This window comes from Hemiscyllium ocellatum, chromosome 2 (genome assembly GCF_020745735.1).
Source record: "Hemiscyllium ocellatum isolate sHemOce1 chromosome 2, sHemOce1.pat.X.cur, whole genome shotgun sequence".
Classification (NCBI taxonomy): Eukaryota; Metazoa; Chordata; class Chondrichthyes; order Orectolobiformes; family Hemiscylliidae; genus Hemiscyllium; species Hemiscyllium ocellatum.
The window spans coordinates 33,831,073-33,850,207 of record NC_083402.1 but is presented as its reverse complement, the minus strand read 5'-3'; the positions used below and the strand labels follow the sequence as shown (position 1 = coordinate 33,850,207).

General features: G+C 38.8%; 1 protein-coding gene across 1 annotated transcript in view; it reads right to left on the bottom strand.

The window, feature by feature from the left end:
• Positions 1–11,514: 11,514 nt before the first annotated feature.
• cdk7 (cyclin-dependent kinase 7) overlaps positions 11,515–19,135 on the bottom strand; it is a 51,471-nt gene continuing 43,850 nt past the window's right edge. Inside the window, exons 11-12 of the mRNA XM_060843481.1 lie at positions 18,569–18,713; positions 11,515–11,718 (exon numbers count right to left, since the gene is read on the bottom strand). Of these exons, the coding sequence (XP_060699464.1) occupies positions 11,690–11,718; positions 18,569–18,713 (174 nt within the window). The 3' untranslated portion in view covers positions 11,515–11,689. The remainder of the gene's footprint in view (positions 11,719–18,568; positions 18,714–19,135) is intronic.

Below are 19,135 nucleotides of genomic sequence, written 5' to 3'. Positions count from 1 at the left end.
TCTTACAATCTCCTCCATATCTTCACTAAGGTCTGGACATTCTCCCTAAATGTGATGCTCAGAGTTGGTCAGAATATTTCCCTTGAGAATATTCATTTTTTGTTCATATAAAAGATTCTTCACATGCTTTTTTTAAAAAATAGCCTTCTTAGCTTGGCCAGATACCTTCAAAATTCATATGGGCACAACTCCAGGCTTAAGCGCCTTCTTTAACATTATTCCACTTAATTCATAATACCTTTCTTTATTCTTCCTATCAAAATGCTTCACTTCATGCTTCTTAGTTTAAGTTTACCACATGCCTGCCCATTTCACCAGTCTATGCCTTCCTTAAGTTTGTTACTATCCCACACTGATAACCGGGTTTTGATCATTTGCATTGCATTGTGTTGACCTACAAAACCAGATTGTGCTCAACACTCAACCTTTTCTATTTTTCATGCGTTTGATAGTGTAAACTGTGTCTGTGTGTATGTTTTTACTGTTCATTAAATGTAAAAATGTATATTTTTTCCTCAGCCAAAATATGTAGTGCATAGCAAACTACATTCCATGACTTTCTGAGTACAATCAAACAAGTGGTATTAGTGTTCCAGAGCATTACTGAAAATAAACATGAACATAGCTCTCAATACTGAAGGTCTGAACTAAAACTCCTGAGGTCACAGCATATGGTTCGGTGCATAAGGAAAAAGATTTTATCAACTTGTACCAACTGAACATAAATTCAGAGTAAGAGTCATACCCATCTTTGTCCTAGTTTCCAGCAGTCCCTGCACATATGCTGTTGGGCCTCCAGAGTGTTTCCAGCACTTTCAGTTCCTTATTATGGACACCAATGTGCAGACGTCCAATGGGAAAACTGAATGGAAAGGATCATAAACTCAAAGCACATCATGCCCATTTACAGTTCCATTTAAAGCAATGGAAGGAAAATCAACAGAGTGATCAGTCACAAGTTAAGAATAAGCACATTTGTTGAAGAATATGTCCACAAGTTTATATTTATTCTGCAATTACTTTGGGAAAGCCAGGTCTTGAACCTGTGGAGACATTAAATCATCAACCTTTAATGAGAAGTGATTTGAGGGAGGTGACTTAGCATGAATAGTCTCTATTATGGATGTGCTTATAGGAAATAAATGCTAAGCTTTAGCCAATCTCCGGAGGAACTCAGATCTTGTGGAGTATTAAGGGTTAATAATCAAGCATGATTATTATTCAGTTAAACTGGAAAGCCTCATGGAGCCTGTTCTACCATTCAACATGATCATGCTGATCTGGTTGTGTTTCGTATTTACTCCCAATAACCCTCAATTTCACTGCCTAACAAGAGTCTATCCAGCTCTGTCTTTAAAATATTTAAAGATCCCACCTCCACCATCATAATAAGCAGAGAGTTCCATAGTTGCACAAACCTCTGAAAAGAAAAATAATTCTTCTCATCCATGTCCTGAAAGGAGACCTCTAATTTTAAAATAACTCCCCCTTATTGTAGACTCACCCACATGTGGAAACATTCTTTCTACATCCAAGACCACCTTGTCAAGACCATTCAGGATCCTATACATTTCAGCCAAGTCACCCCTCACTACTCAGGCGATTTAAATGTTCCTGTCAGCTTCCTATGGGGCACGTTCATCAGAATCATATAATCCCCACAGTGTGGAAACAGACCCTTCGGCCCAACATGTTCACATCAACCCTCCGAACAGCATCCCACCCAAACCCATTCCCTCTACCCAATTACTCTACATTTACCCCTAACTAAATTATGGGGCAATCTAGCATGGCCAATTCACCAAGCCTGCACATCTTTGAATTATGGGAGGAAACCAGAGCACATGGAGGAAACCCGTGCAGACACGGGAGAATGTGTAAATTTTACACAGACAGTCGCCTGAGGCTGCAATCGAACCCAGGTCCCTGGTGCTGAGGTAGCAGTGCTAACCACTGAACCGCCATGTTGCCAAGGTGCTGATATTATATGAAGATTGCCTTGAGATGTCTGGGTAGGAGTCTTTAATCTAAGCCAAAAACAACCTTATGCTTGGTTTCTTCATTGTACATCATTGCCTGGTAAAAAGCTCTGACGTGTCATGAAACCACGAATGGTATTATATATAACCAACTTATTTTATTTCTTGCTACTGGTGAAAGCTATATGGACAAAGGAATCTGAGCCCAACTAGGAAAAAAACAACCTAAAGAAATGTGTTTTTCCAAGTGATTTTGTATCACAATCTCCCCGTGGGAGTCATGGTCAAGGCCTACAGTTAATGCAGAGGAATGTCATATGACACAGCTATGTTCTTGGTCACCTCAACACGCAGGCTATTGTACTAAGTTTCAGAATCATCAATCTGCACTGGTGACCTCTGTGAACAAGCTTGCATTCAATTCCTCTCAACCCTAACTAAAAATAGCTGCAGGAAAGATGATCTTAACCGCATTTTTGCAAATTGTAACCATTTCACAATTCCACCTTTCAGAGCAGAAATGCAATGCCATCTAGTGGAAGGATCTCACTTAATAGTTGAATTTTGTTTGCAACCATTTGCTATTCTAAGGGAGAAGCTTTGTTTTGGACACAGAGCCTAGTATTTTCAGTCAGAGACCAAGAGCCACTTTCAGATTTGGACATCAGTACATTTTCCGTAAGTTATGTTTTCCACATTTGCCAATTTGTTGAACTATGAAATGGATCTGACAGTCAAGCACCAGCTTTGGCTCAGTAATTAGATTAGATTACTTACAGTGTGGAAACAGGCCCTTTGGCCCAACAAGTCCACACTGACCCACCGAAGCGAAGCCCACCCATACCCCTGCATTTACCCCTTACCTAACACTACGGTCAATTTAGCATGGCCAATTCACCTGACCCGCACATCTTTGGACTGTGGGAGGAAACCGGAGCACCCGGAGGAAACCCACGCAGACACAGGGAGAATGTGCAAACTCCACACAGTCAGTCACCCGAGGCGGGAATTGAACCCAGGTCTCTGGCGCTGTGAGGCAGCAGTGCTAACCACTGTGCCACCATTACTTTGAATTATTGCATGATTTTCTCAGGTGAAAAGATTAATACCGATGAATGTGGTTGCATTGGCAGATTGTTGCTAGGCCCTTAAGGCCGTTAATCATTTCCCTGATTTGGAAGGTAATTGTTGAGATTTTGATATCCGTGTACTCCACTCATTGCTTTGTTGTATTTATTATTAAAGTAGCTATCGAATCTTTGTTGTAAAAATTGTTGCTGCAGCACTGAAACTGGAAGCTGTTGATGTTTCTATCATTCAAAATGTTGCTTTTAATGAAAGGTTCAGTTTTCCATTACAGAGATGAATGAGAATACTCTTTTTCCAAGATGGCAGCTTGCTTTCCAAAAGGTCTGTGGATAGAAACTTCCTCAAAATGGATTCAATCAATAAGGTTCATTGTCTTTTTTTTGACTATCAAAAGTGGCTCCCATAATGCCATTTTTCACAAAATGCCATAATTGCATTTCCAACAATTAAACTCCCAAAATCAACATAGCTACTGAAAAAATCTTGTTTCTTGCCCAAACCATCAAAATAACAAAAATTTAACTAACTTCACTGTAAGAGTCTGAAACTTCGAATTCTAAAATTAGCTCTTGCTCTATATTTTGTTAATCGATTGATGTATCTTAACGTGTGTTACTGAAGGAGATTCTTAACCTGCTGCTGATAAATTTTCCATCAAGTGAGTATTCTAAAACTGCTAAATAACTTGCAGCGTCTTTAACTGTTCCCAGCCTAATATTTTGGGTGTTTAGCGTAAATAATTAAAAGTGATCTGGGTGGCTTATAATTGACCTCTTTTCACAGGTGTTTGATCCAGATTTATCCTCTTTGCTGCTACTGTACTTTGATAGCTCTGTTTTTACTTTTCATTTTAAAGTTTGCTTCCCTGATTATTGGCTGTAAAAGCTTTCACTGACTTACAGTTATCTTTGTTGTTTCTATGCAGGAGTTTTCTGTTCAGAGATTCTTTCTTTACAGCAGCTTTGTCTCCCTTTGGATGGTTTTTTGAGTTATCTTCTCCACACAGCATCAGGTCTGTTTCTTGATCTCATTTACGGCCACTATCTTGCAGGCATTATGCTCTGTCACTGCCAACATCTATTGTGTGGTTTTAGGGCAACACCGGAGAGAACAGACTGATTAAGGAGAAGGTAAAAATCAAGGTTGAGGCTTTTGATAAACTCTAATGGTTGCAATTTAAAGCTATGGTGATCTGAGCAATACTATGTTCAATCCTGAACTCTATCAATCTTTCATCTTTGATCTATTCTTCTGTCTTACAGACTTGACGCACACTATCCTACTTATGTCCCATGGAAAGTGGCTCCATAACATCACCAAAAAGGTAATCCAGAGCTCCAACACAACAGTCTGATGCACTCTTAAGCAATATCTTTCCCCAGTCTTCCTTATGGTTTCTCATCATTGATCCACACTTGGGAAGACTGTGGTATTAAGAGCATGATAGTGGCAGCATAGTGCATCACCCCGAAGCTGATATTTTGATAAAGTTGGCTAACTATACAACTTTGGAGGGGAATATATGTGTGATGATTCTTCACCGTATGCTATGGTCCTCGTGCATTCAGAATGCTGGTTTGCTTTATACACAAAAACCAAGCACTGTTCCATTAATAAAAACAAATGTATCCACACTAAGATGAATGGAAATGTAAGAGGGAAAGAGGATAAAGGAGGAGAAAATCAATTCTCACAGTCCACAGAAGTACAGAAAATAGTACTAAGGCATTTGGCAATCGTTCCATTTACAGGGTGAAAAGCAACAACAAATAGATGTGTTTAACATCAGGAATGGTTGGTATAAAGAAAAAAGAAACTGTCACCAGTGAGTCAAAAGTCAGTAATCAAAAGGCCCTGATTGAAGGTGATTGTCAAAAGAACCAGAAATGACAAGGGGAAAAACATTTTCATGCAACAAGTGCTTTGGATATAGAATGGTTCTGGGACACTTGTCATCTAATTTGGAATGCATAGCTTAATAGGGTAGCAGATACAGATTTAATAGTGGTCTTCAAAGGAAATTTACATAAATAATTGAAGGAGAAAAACTACAAAGATACAGGTGAAGTGTGGTGGATGGCAATGTATTTTGAAAAACATAACTGAGAAAACTGCACCCAGTTTTCATATATGAGTGGCTGCAACCAGGGAACGTGATTGGCTAAACTATTCTCCATCAATGTCTCTCCATCCCATCAGAATCTTAATCTGCCTTGAGCTAAGATACATAGAAAATAGTAGTACAAGTAGGCCATTCAGCCCTTCAAGACTGCTCCACCATTCAATATGATCATGGCTGATCATCCAACTCTGTACCCTTTTTCTCCTTTCTCTCCAAACCCTTGATCCCTTTAGCCCACAAAATATATCTAAATCCTTTTTGAAAATACAATGTTTTAGCCTTGATCACTTTTTGTGGTAGTGAATTCCACAGGCTCACCACTCTCTGGATGAAGAAATCTCTCTGTCCTAAGTGATGTGGCCTAAATTCTTAGACTGTAACCCCTAGTTTTAGACTTCCTATCCTTGTGTTTACCCCATCTAATCCTGTTAAAACTTTGCAGGTTTCTATTAGATCCCCACTCATTCTTCTAATCTATTGATTATAGTCCTAACTGATCCATCAGTCCTGTCAAATCCAGACATCAGTCTGATAAACCTTCATTGCACTCTATGTATAGCCAGAAAATCCTTCCCCAGAAATGAAAATCAAAACTACATACAATATTCCTGACATGGTCTCACCAAGACCCTGTACAATTGCAGCAAGACATCTCTGCTCCTGTACTCAAATCCTGTTGCTATGAAGGCCAACATACCATTTGTCCTCTTCACCTATTGCACCTGCCTGTTTACTTTTAACCAATAGTGTATAAGAACACCCATGTCACATTGCGCATCTCCCTTCTCCAAATCTATTACTGTTCAGATAATAATCTGCCTTCCTATTGTTGCTACCAAGTGTATAACTACATATTCATCCTCATTATGCTTGCCATACATTTTTCCACTCACTGAACTTGTCCAAATCACATTGAAACAGTTGTTACCTCCTCATAGCCCATTCTATTAGTCAGCTTTGTGTTATCTCCAGACTTGGAGATATTACATTTTTTTCCATCTAAATTAGATTCATAGAGATATAAAGCACAGAAAGAGACTCTTCGATCCAACTCATCCATGTTGACCAGACAGACTTAATAGGTCTAGTGTCATGTCTGAAGTCAATAAGTAGCAGTAATACAGTATATGCAGCTTTCATTATATATAAATAGACCATACTACATGTCCGAATATCGATCCTAAATTAGTTGTCAGTGAAATTCTCCATAAACTTAGGATCACTCAGCGAATGTTATACAGTCATAGAGTTGGAGACCATGGAAGTAGACCCTTTGGTCCAACTTGTACATGCTGACCAGACATCCTAACTGAATCTAGTCCCAATTGTCAGCATTTGGCCCATATCCTTCTTAACGCTCTCTCTTCATACATGCATTCAAATGCCTTTTAAATGTTGTAATTGTGCTATCCTTCACCACATCCCTGGCAGCTCATTCCATACATGCACTACTCTTTGCATGAAAAAGTTGCCCCACAGATCTCTTTTGATCTAAACCTACGCCCTCCAGTTCTGGACTCCCCCACGCCAGGGAAAAAACATTGTCTATTTATCCTATCCATGCCCTTCATCATTTTATAAACCTCTATAAGGTCACCCCTCAGCCTCCGATGCTCCAGGGAAAACAGCCCCAGCCTATTCAGCCTCTCCCTAATGCTCAAATCCTCCAACCCTGGCAACATCCTTGTAAATCTTTTCTGAACCCTTTCAAATTTCACAACATCCTTCTAACAGCAGGGAGACTAGAATTGCACACAGTATTCCAAAAGTGGTTGTAACAAAACGTCCCAACTCCTATACTCAATGCACTGACGAATAAAGGCAAGCATACAAAATACCTTCTTCACCGTCTTATTTATCACCAACTACACTTTCAAGGAAATATGAACCTGCACTCTAAGGTCTCTTTGTTCAGCAACACTCTCCAGGACTTTACCATTAAATGCAGCACCTTATATGTATTTAAATTTAACTCCTCTGACACTCCTTGGCCCAATGGCCCATCTGATCAAGATCCCACTGTACTCTGAGGTAACCTACATCGTCGTCTACTACACCTCCAATTTTGGTGTCATCTGCAAACGTATTCACCATACCTCCTATGTCCACATCTACATCATTTATATAAATTACGAAAAGCAGTGGACCCAGCACCGATCCTTCTACCACACCACGAATCGCAGACCACCTGTCTGAAAAGCAACGTTCCACCATCACCCTCTGTATTCTACTGTGGAGCCAGTTATAGGTCAAATGGCTAGTTCTTCCTCTATTCCATGTGATCTAACCTTGCTAACCAGTCTACCATAAGAAAGCTTGATGAACGCCTTACTCAATTCAATATAGATCACATTTACTGCTCTCCCCTCATCAATCCTTTGTTACTTCTTCAAAAAACTCAATCAAGTTGAAACTTGAAAGGGTTCAGAAAAGATTTACAAGGATGTTGCCAAGGTTGGAGGGTTTGAACTACAGGGAAAAGCTGAATAGGCTGGGGCTGTTTTCCCTGAGGTATCAGAGGCTGAGGGGTAACCTTATAGAGTTTATAAAATCATGAGGTGCTTGGATAGGGTAAATAGACAAGGTCTTTTCCTTGGGGTGGGGGAGTCCAGAACTAGAGGGTATCGATTTAAGTTGAGAGGGGAAAGATTTAAAAGGGATCTAAGGGGCAACATTTTCACACAAAGGATGGTGTGTGTATGGAATGAGCTGCCAGAGGAAGTGGTGGAGGCTGGTAGAATTACAACACTTCAAAGGTATCTGGACGGGTATATGAATAGGAAGGGTTTAGAGAGATGTGCGCCAAGTACTGGCAAATGGCCACTTGATTAGGTTAGAATATCTGGGCAGCATGGATGAGTTGGACCGAAAGGTCTGTTTCTGTGTTGTACGTCTCTATCATTCTCTGTGAAGAGAAATCAGAGTTAATGTTTCGGGTCCAGTGACCCTTCCTCAGAGAACCCTTCCTTGGGTCAGCAGACCCGAAACTTAACTGATTTCTCTTCACATACGCTGCCAGACCCAATGAGCTTTTCCAGAAACTTTGCTTTTGTTTCTGATTTACAGCATCCACCGTTCTTTCAGTCTTTATTTTAAATAGTTGCATTTCTGGTTTAAATTTTATGCCATGGTGACAGAATGAGATGCAGTTTACTAGTGGCAGGTCAACTAAAATGGTCATCAAATCTTATACACAAGACCTGCATTTGTCAGCTAGAGGGAGGATAAGGGAGATAAATGTGAGACAGTCAACCACTGAGATAAGGATGAAAAATAAAGTGCTATTTGATAAATTCACAAGATAGCTGGTAATAAAGTTAAAATGCACAGATCATAGAATTACAGTGCAGAGTTCGACAAAAAAAGGAAGTCAACCAATAATCCAGAGAACTGCCTACAATAGTCACTATGATAGGTGCTACTAACAAGTCGTTAGACTAATTAAACAACCAGTTCATCGATACCCTTTAGTGAAATAAAACCTACCAGCCTTGGTCTAGCTCACATGAAATTCCAAGCTCACAAGAAAGTGATTGACACCCAAATACACTCTGGTGACCTAGTAAATTCAAACTAAGAGGATAGAAAGCTATTAAATCATATGACTTGCAAGACTGTAGTCAAGACATCAAATCACTCCTGCTGATACTGCAAAGTCCTACATCCTAACATCTGACTGATGACTGGTGACAAAGTTGGAAAATGATCTACCACAGTAACATACTTACAGAAATATACCAGATCAGTGCAGTCTTCATCATGCCATTGTCAATATCTCAGGCTCCTCCATCACCTTTTTTCTAATTCTATTGTGGACATGAGCGTTGCTCACCGGGCCAACATTTATTGCCCCTCTCTAGTTGCCCTTGAGGTGGTGGTGTTGAGTTGCTTGCTTGAATCGCTGCAGTCAGTCTGCTGAAGGTTGACCCACAATGACCTTAGGGAGGGAATTCCAGGATTTTGACGCAGTAACCGCAAAGGATTGGCAATATATTTCCAAGATAGGATGGTGAGTGGCTTGGAGATGAACTTACAGGTAGTGTTTTCATGTATCTGCTGCCCTTGACCGTCCAAATGGAAAAGGTCATGGCCTGAGAAGGTACTGTCTAAGGATCTTTGGTGAATTGTTAGTCATCTTGTAGATAATACACTGTTGTTACTCAGTGTTGGTGGTGGAGAGAATTGATGTATGTAAATGTGGCGCTAATCAAGCAGGTTGCTTTCTCCTGGATGGTGTCAATTGTCTTGGGTGTTACTGGAGCTGCACCCATCTAGGTAAATGGACAGTATTCAATTACACTCTTGACTTTTGCCTTGTAGATGGTGGACAGGCTTTCAGAGTCAGGTGAGAAGTTACTTGTTGCAAGATTCATAGCCTCTAACTTGCTCTTGCATAGTTATATAACAAGACCAATTAAGTTTCTGGTCATGGTAACACCCAAGATGTTGACAGTGGATAATTCAATGATAGTAACACTATTGAATGTCATGGGGCAGTGGTCAGATTGTCTCTTATTTGAGATAGTCATTACCTGGCATTTGTGTGGCACGGATGTTACTTGCTAGTGCCTGGTTATTGTCCAGATCTTGTAGGAAAAGCTCGGGAGGTCTGGCAACATTTGTGAAGAGAAATCTGATTTAATGTTTCAGGTCCAGGACTCTTGGTCAGAACTGGGGAAGTTGTGAGGGGCATCAGACCCAAAACGGTAACACTGATTTCTCTTCACAGATGCTGCCAATCCTGCTGTGCTTTTCCAGCAATTGCTGTTTTTGTTTCTGATTTACAGCATCCAAACTTTGTTTGGTTTTCATAATCCAGATCGTGTTGCATTTTATTATGGACTGCCTCAGTACCCAAAGAGTTGTAAACGGTGCTGAACATGAAACCATCAGCGAACATCCCTACTTCTGACGTCATGATGGAGGGATGAATACATCTTGTCCCACTAAGCACTGCTCATCTCTGCAAAGCCTCTGCACCTTCAATATTATAATCAGAAATATTCCCCACTTGTGTGAATAGGTGCAACTCTACCAACAGCCATGAAAGATTGATACCAGCAAGTAAAACAGCAATGGATTGTATTGGCACATTAGTTAGCATCCTTCCTCTCCACCATTAGCAGAACATGGTTACAGTGCGTGTTACCTATTGGATGCACAGCAGTAAGTCACCAAAACTGTTTTGGCGCAGTTATCAAACTGGCAGCTTCTGTGACCTAAAAGATCAAGGGCAGCAGATGCATGGGAATATTATCACCTCAAAGACGCCCTCATGCATTCTTACTTGAACATTCATTTTACAAATTCTGGAAAAAAACCCCAGCAACTAACAGCTTAGCAGCTTGTTACAGAGACTGCAGCAGTATCCCATCACAATGTATTCAGCAACAATTAGGAATTGACACTAAATGCTGATCTTGCTGTAGGTGCCCACATACCGAAGGATGACTATTAGTTAAAAAAACAAGCTTCCATTATTGAACAATTTCAAATCCTCAGACTATTCCAGAGCACTTTGCTGCCACTGAAATATTTTTGAAGTATAGTCACTGTTATAACAAAAGCATTTATGCAGATAACAAATTTCCATATACGGTAATGAAATATGTAACCATTGGTTGAGACATAAATATTACCCAGGAGACTGGATGGCTTTATCTCCACTTTTTAATATCACTTTATGGATTTTAATCTCTGCCTACAGGGATTAATACAAAAGACAACTGTGCAAGATTCCTTCATAGGACTCAAAGTGCCAGCCTACATTTGTTCACAAGTGGGCCTTTAAGAGGTGAGTTCCAGTACTAAGCCAAGAAATGATGGAGAATAAAAGGAATGATAGGGCTGGATAAGGAACAACTGGAAAGGCAAAACAAGGCTCCTATTTAATAGGGAACTAGGGAAGGAGATTAAGAATATTGAAAAGAAGTCAAAGGCAGGTTAGGATGAAAAGCACCATGAAGGTATGAATGAGGAGGCTGAGACAACAATTAGGAAACAATTACTAAATTGGTGAAGTTTAATTCAATGCAAATAAAACTGAAAAATACGAATCAAACGTGTCATAGATCTTATGTGCTAATTTTTCTAAAGTAAACATACAAGTTAGACACAATATCATATTCCTCTAGTGATAGTTCATAATTAAGATTTTTTTAACCTCTCAAGGTGAGAAATAGTTATATCCTATAATACATCATGATGGTACCATCAGTCATGTGTCATGCAAACAATGTAAAAATAGAGTTCTTTATTCAAAATTGTATATAAAAAGTGCTTGATTTCAACATATGCACTAGATGAACAAACATCCTTTTTTAAACTTTTATTGAAAAATTAATGAGACATTATTCAAGTACACAATCAGGATTCTTTTGAACACAGCTCCACTTTGTACACAGCAGCTAAGTCTTTGTGTTACAATAAGTAACTGGAATATCTTTTATCATATATGATGCTTCCGTTTCTGTCCAGTATAAGCAGCAGTCCACAAGGGTCAGAAAATTAATCTCTTAGCCAGGCCACCTAAAAGTAAGTGCAACAACATTTACATCTGGCTATTAATGAAAATGAATTTATATTCAATAATAAATCTAGGTGGGGAGACTGCATGAAATAAATGGATTGTATACAACTTCACTGGAACCATCATTGCTGCAAATTAAATTAAGTGTCTCTGTTAATAAGAAGTACACTTGGGTTTTCAAATGAAGCACACTCTTGACACCATATTAAGCAGTTGACTGAGATTGTCTCAAATGCAAAGCACAGCATTTTTCAGTTCTGCATCTCCTTTTCTGGTGAGCAGGAGCAAATCAAGGAACCAAGAATTACAATGGGTATACTAGAGACTCAGCTAGTTAAAAGAAGCTGATGTTGAAAATCCTGGAGGAGAAGCTGAATAAATTTCAGGGCGAAAGCTAAAAGCAATAAAAAAGATTCTTCAAGGCACTAGTAACACAGCACACACTTACAGCTGCCACATGAAACTGATGGGCTTCAAATTTGATTTTCAATAAAGCTATAATTAAAGTCTTAAGTGGAAATATAAAACATAGAGTATTGACATTAACTTCAAAAGATGAGGAGCATAGGATTGAGGTAAGTTTTTAGCATGGGTTACTGAGCGGTGATGTTAGAACTGGAGCACACCAACATCAACTAAAACTCAACAGCAGACAAACTGCATTCTCACAGGTTACAATTTAACAATGGAACAGATTCTGAGAAAGTAGTTAACCAAATGCATTAAAGGGAGGGGTGGGGGTTACAAGACATTGATTTTTACTCAGTTTTGGATTTATTCAAAACTAAAACATTATGAAAGTTTAGCTTTGAACTCTACAACACGTATCAGTAAGCATCTCTTTATATGTACACAAGTAATTACATAATCAGTGTATGCATCTACTTAATCTTAACTCATACAATTAACATTAGTGAAATCCATGGTAAATAATCTCGGACAGAGCTTGATGGGCTTTCTTACACTGTGGATTTTATGCACCTTTAAGCAAGTGCACTATATAAAAAAAAGTGTTTGCTGTCATTACTTTAGAACCTATTAGATATTAAAATAGGGACATTTAGAAGAGAAGGCAATTTTACAGTGTGGAACACATCTCTTCACATGGCAGGTAGTATTACTATTATTCTTTATAGAACTCTTCTTAGCAAAAATTACAAATGCTTTAAACCAAAATGAAGAGAAGAATATTCCGTATCAGTTGAAAGATGATTCAAAATTACTTATTCTCTTTCCCTGGGGTTGGGCAAGTAAATTTGCATCTTATTTATATAAATTTTAGCTGTAAGGTGTGTTAAGATCTCATTAAAAAGCACCTTCACTTAAAATCAAAGTACTTGGGGGTTGGCATGGTGGCTCAGTGGTTCAGAATGGCCAGGGAACTTAGTTCAATTCCAGCCTTGAGTTACTGTCTGTTTGGAGTTTGCATGTTCTTCGTCTGCATGGATTTCTTCCGGATGCTCCGGTTTCCTCCCACAGTCCAAAGATGTGCAGGTTGAGTGATTCGGACATGTTAAAATTGTCCATTGTGACCAGGGATGTGCAGGCTAGGCGTATAGCCTTCGTAAATGTGGGGTTATGGGGATTGGGTAGGATACAGATTTGATGGGCTGAATGGCCTGTTTCCATACAGTAGGGATTGTATCATTCAAAGATTCTATGAAGCATATACTTAGAAAGGATAAAAAGTGAGCAAGGGTGAAATAATAAACTTTTGTGATGGATGGAAGGGAATTTTCCTGAATTTGAATTCATTCAATGTTAAATTGGGGCATCTGTACCCTTTCATTAACGTACACAGCCACCTGAAATATGTTTAAATACTATTTGATTCACAAAACTGACCATTTGTCTTATTCAAAAACAGACTTTGGATACAAATGGTGCTTTCAAAACAAAACAAAACTATGCTTTTATTCTCATTTAAAGATGCCAATCTGAGACAAAAACATTATTAATTAAAGACATGCATTAAATTAGGTATTCACAAGATGTCACTGTTTCCACTTGAGGATATTTGGAAAAAGCAAACGTGTTTCATCTAAAGCACAGCCAACTTGTTCTTGTCTCCATTTTAATCCTTGAATACTTAAAAGACAAAGGCAAGAATTTCCTCAGAGAAGGATGAAAGCTCCAGAAGGATTTCTGGAGATGAATTAATTTGAGCCATGATGTTTTACAATGGACATTGTTCATTTGTGAATAAATAGATTAATTTAAAAACTTAACAGATCTCAGTGAATGAAAGCTTTGAAAGCATAAACTATAAACAAACAAGCAACAGGTGCCATAAGAAAATGTTATACTTCAACATTACTCTTGTGGTAGTACATTATTGACAATTGAATATATATATATTACAGCGAGGGGTAACATTTTCCAGCCTTGACATAATCAAATAGACTTACAACTGTTACTGTATGACACAAAGACTTATCTTGCCTAGACTGAATGGCAACTCTCTCCACATGTATTGAGCCACAGCATTGAACACTAAGCTATCAATCCCCACAGATTTAGCCATTTCATCTCTTCTGGAGATTTCCTAATTGACATCTTGCCAACACCACATTGCCCATCTCTATGGCTTCCTCAAAAGCCACAAACAGGACAGTCCAAGTAGACAACTTGCTTATGTTGCTTTTTTCTCCACCCTTGTCCATTCCCCATCTGCTTATATCCACAACATTGTCCTCTCTGGTTTTTTTTCCACTTTCCCAGCTCCAACGGTCTCGTTTTCACTAAAGTTGTACATGGTCTCTTAAAGGTCCTGCAGGATCTTCTACCTTGAATAGCAGAACAACCACGATCCACTACCACTCTCCTCTGGCAGTCAGAACTAACTGAACTTTTCCTTTAACTCCATAGCTTTTCTCCAGATAAAGTATTATGAACTTTGAGGGTATGATGAAAATTCTTTGTTCCAGTTCTGAACACCATCTGTGTAAAAGATGCTTCCTGCTAGAATCTAAAATTCAGTAATTTGCTGCAAATGCGCAATTCTACTAAGCTTCATGTAAACCATCTCTGACTCTGTACTCGCCCACTTGGACTTCTCTCTAGTTTAGGAAATGAAATTGAATCCAACATTTATTAAACGTCCATGGAATTTCAAAATTACATAGAAGTAGCAGGGTGCAACTAATGCAAGGACTTCATCGTCATCTCTTGGTTTCAGTGTTGAATCTGATGCTAACACTCTCCAAACCAGAATTTCCAAAATATCTTCCTTTTCCTAATCTAACAATTCTCTTTTAGTGTAGCAGACATTAACATTACAGATCACTATTTGTCCTTTATGACTTTCGTCCTCTATAGATTCCTTTGTCCAGTTTCTTCGTGTGTTGTTCACCTGTAACATATCGCCAGTGCAAACAAAATACTAATATTTGTTCTCTTCGAAGATGCCACCTAACCTGAAAGCATTTTCAGTGTTTCTATTTAATAAATTAAACTGGTTACATAACTATACTGCATTCAATCCTGTAAAAAAATTTATCAGTCACTCCAAAACTTTTCCACACTAGTTTAAACTTGTCAACTTGCTAAATGTTATTCCAAAATCAGTAATTTAGAGAGACAATGATGTGGTAGAGAAAGCTCAAATTCATTTCAACCAAAGAATCAGGGTTGAATTCCAACTCAGGTAAAGGATGTTAAAATCTCCTCTTTGCCTACTGAAAGGGTGCTAAGCAAAATAAATTTGAATAGTCTCAATTACATACAAGGGTGCATAAAGAGATCAGAGATGGCAATGAACTGATCACTTCTGTCAACGAGACTACAGGTAAAATCGTATAGGATATAAAAAAAAAGCCATACTAGTACACTTGAGGCTCACTCTTCACAGGATAGAATTAAGATACCATGTCTGGTCAGAAAAAAGGAAAAATCACAAAACACCAGGTTATAGTCCAACAGGTTTAATTGTAAGTAGGACAGAAGATTAGCATATGTTCTCTAGATAGGATGATAAACAGCTGAAAATGTGTTGCTGGAAAAGCGCAGCAGGTCAGACAGCATCCAAGGATCAGGAAATTCGACGTTTCGGGCATAAGCCCTTCATCAGGAATGAGGAAAGTGTGTCTTTCCTCATTCCTGATGAAGGGCTTATGCCCGAAACGTCGAATTTCCTGTTCCTTGGATGCTGCCTGACCTGCTGCGCTTTTCCAGCAACACATTTTCAGCTCTGATCTCCAGCATCTGCTGACCTCACTTTCTCCTCCAGGATGATAAACAGCCAGGCAAGATGAGTGAGTGATAGAAACATTGTGTAGTTTAGACTTTGTCCATCAGCAGGATATGGGTAGGCCTTAGGTGGACATGAACAATGCATATTGTAACCACTGAGAGAAATAAATGATAACTGGTTAGCATGTGATTTTAAATTGATCAGATTAGAAATTGATTGCGTGAACTAAGACTATAAGAGATGAAAACTTGTGGGCTTTTGCCAGAGTTAGAATGTTTAAGACTGACTCTCCTCATAAACATGTGAAAAACAAAATCGCTCCCGTACTCAATTCTTCTGGTGGTTTGTTAAACTGAACCACAACAGATTAGTCAAACATGTTTTTTTGAAGCCACATCAGGTTAGAATTTTGATCTTAATTCCTTTAATGGAATTTCCTCATGGATGCACAGATAGTGGCATACTGGTAATCCAGGAATGCATGCTAATGTTCTGGGGTTATAGGTTCAATTCGCACTAGGACTGATGGTGAAGTTTGATTTCAATTCAATTTGACTTTTAATTGCGTTGTGAAATGGCCTGGAGAGCCAGCCAGTTCAAAGAAACTAGCAATGGACAACAAATGCCAGTTTTGCCATCAACATCCACATTCCATACCAGGAGGAAGAAAATGCTGATTCATAAAAAAGTTGTGGAATTAACAAAAGCAATATTGTATCTATATTTATAATAAGTCAAATAAAATAACCATTAAAATATTATATTTAATATTGCATATGGATCAAAGAAAATACCTGAGGGAAAGTTGAATACAAAATACATCCTCCTCAAAACAGGGAATATTGCTTTATGTTCCTGACAAACACACCAGCAAGACCAAAGTAATTTTTAAATGGTTGTTTTGTAGTGCACAACTTGAATATAGGTGAAAAAAGACAGTTCATCATGAAATGAGCATGTGTTCTGTCTGTCTGCAAATGACAAGTAGTAATATATGCAGCTTTCAGTACATACAAATACACCACACTGTATGCCCAAATATCAATCCTAAGTTGGTTGTCAGTGAAATTCTCCATAAACTCAGGATCACTCAGCAAATGTTGTCGAGTTATAGAGATGTACAGAATGGAAATAGATCCTTTGGTCCAACTCATCCATGACGACCAGATATCCTAAATAACTCTAGTCCCATTTGCCAGCATTTGGCCCATAACCCTCTAAACCATTCCTATTCATATACCCATTCAGACGTCTTTTAAATATAGTAATTGTACCAGCCTCCACCATTTCCTCTGGTGGTTCATTCCATACATGCACCACCCTTTGCATGAAGAAGTTGCCCTTTAGGTCCCTTTTAAATCTTTTCCCCTCACCTTAAACCTACATCCTTTAGTTCTGTACTTCCCTACCCTGGGGAAAAGACTGACTATGCCCCTGTCCATACCCCTCATGATTGTATAAACCTCTATAAGATCACCTCTCCGCTTCCAATGCTCGAGGAAAAATAGCTGAGCCTATTCAGCTTCTCCCTATAACTCCATCTCTCCAACATTCTTGTAAATCTTTTCTGAACACTTTCAAGTTTAACAACATTCTTCCGATAGGAGGCAGACCAGAATTGAACACTATATTCCAAATGCCATGGACAGCGCCAACATGACCTCCCGACTTCAATACTCAATGCACTCACCAAGAAAGGCAAGCATACCAAATGCCTTCTCCAGTATTCTACCTGTGACTCCACTTTCAAGGTACTATGAAACTGTATCCCAACATTTCCCAGCAACATCTCCCAGGACATTGTCATTAGATGTATAAGTCCTGCCCAGATTGGCCTTACAAAAATGCAACGCCTCAAAATTATCTAATTTAACATCCTTCTGCCAATCCTCCACCCATTTGATCATGGCCCCGTTGTATTCTAAGTTAACTTTTTTCACTGCCCACTACACCACCAATTTTGATGGCGTATGTAAACTTACTACCTCTATCTCCTATGTTCACATTCAACCCAAACACACAAACACAACTAATTGGACATTGTCTAATGAGTTTTGTAAGAACAGTCTAGTTGGGACCTTATCTGCTGTGACCAGCTGAAGGGATATGCTGTTCAATATATTCTGCTAGACTTTGAAATATACAACTAATATACACAACATCAAACTGACATGGAAATTCATTTATGATGTGATTGGCGGACTCTGTTTTTAACTTGACAGTAGCATCCTAGTGATGAACACCACTCACGCTGCTAATGCATAGTCAATGTTTTGTCCTCATCTGGGAAACAAGTTGGTTAGAAATAAGGCAAGTCTGGGTTGATTAACAGTCATTTAATCTTCCAGTCTGTCGGACATCACAAATATGAACAGGACAAAAAAAATCTTCAGGAGTCAAAGTGGTTGCCTACAGTCAAGTGACCAGACTTTCATAGAATTGCATTCTTCTGATAGGACATAAAACATAAAGGATAAAAACATAAAGCCTTTTGTTAGTTGTCAGCTGGTTAGTACTGGTTAGCTGCCAACACAGATGGAAAACATGCTGTTCATGATAACCCACACATGTACAGTTATGCACCTTAGGAAAAATTTTGACTAGGCAAGAAAAGAGAAGTGAAAAAATCCAATGGGACAGAAAAGGCTATCCATTACCTTGCTCCATGTTTTCAGTTCGTTTACGTTTGAAACCTGCCTTAGCATCTTGCTCTTTTAAGACTTCCGTTGAGCAGTTGGGTCGGGGCAGTTGAGGTCCCGCTGTTGGTCCAGGGCGGTTACTAAAATACTTCTTCTTCAGCGCCTTCAAAGAATTAAATTTGCAACACAGTCAAAGGAGTATCAATTGATTCAAACTTCATCTAGTATAGAAGAGACCAGTCAGTTCATCAATCAATCCATTACAATATGATGGATTTTGCACTATCAAAGGTTTTCCAGGAAAATAAAAATGATACCACAAGAAGCCTTTCATTTTTATTCACAATTTTCTATATTAGCTTTATTTCCCCATTTCTCAGAGGTGATGGCTCCTTGCTATGGTGCAGATTTACAATTGCTGGCCTCCCTTTGTACCTCATTTAATCTTGTCCTTATCTGATGTGAATGCATTCATTTTTGGCAACGCACACTGGTTAGCATTCAAGATGGCAACACTGGCTAGGAGTTCATACTTCAGCCCAGAGACATTGAGGTCAACTGCAAAACAATAATCAATACTCCAGC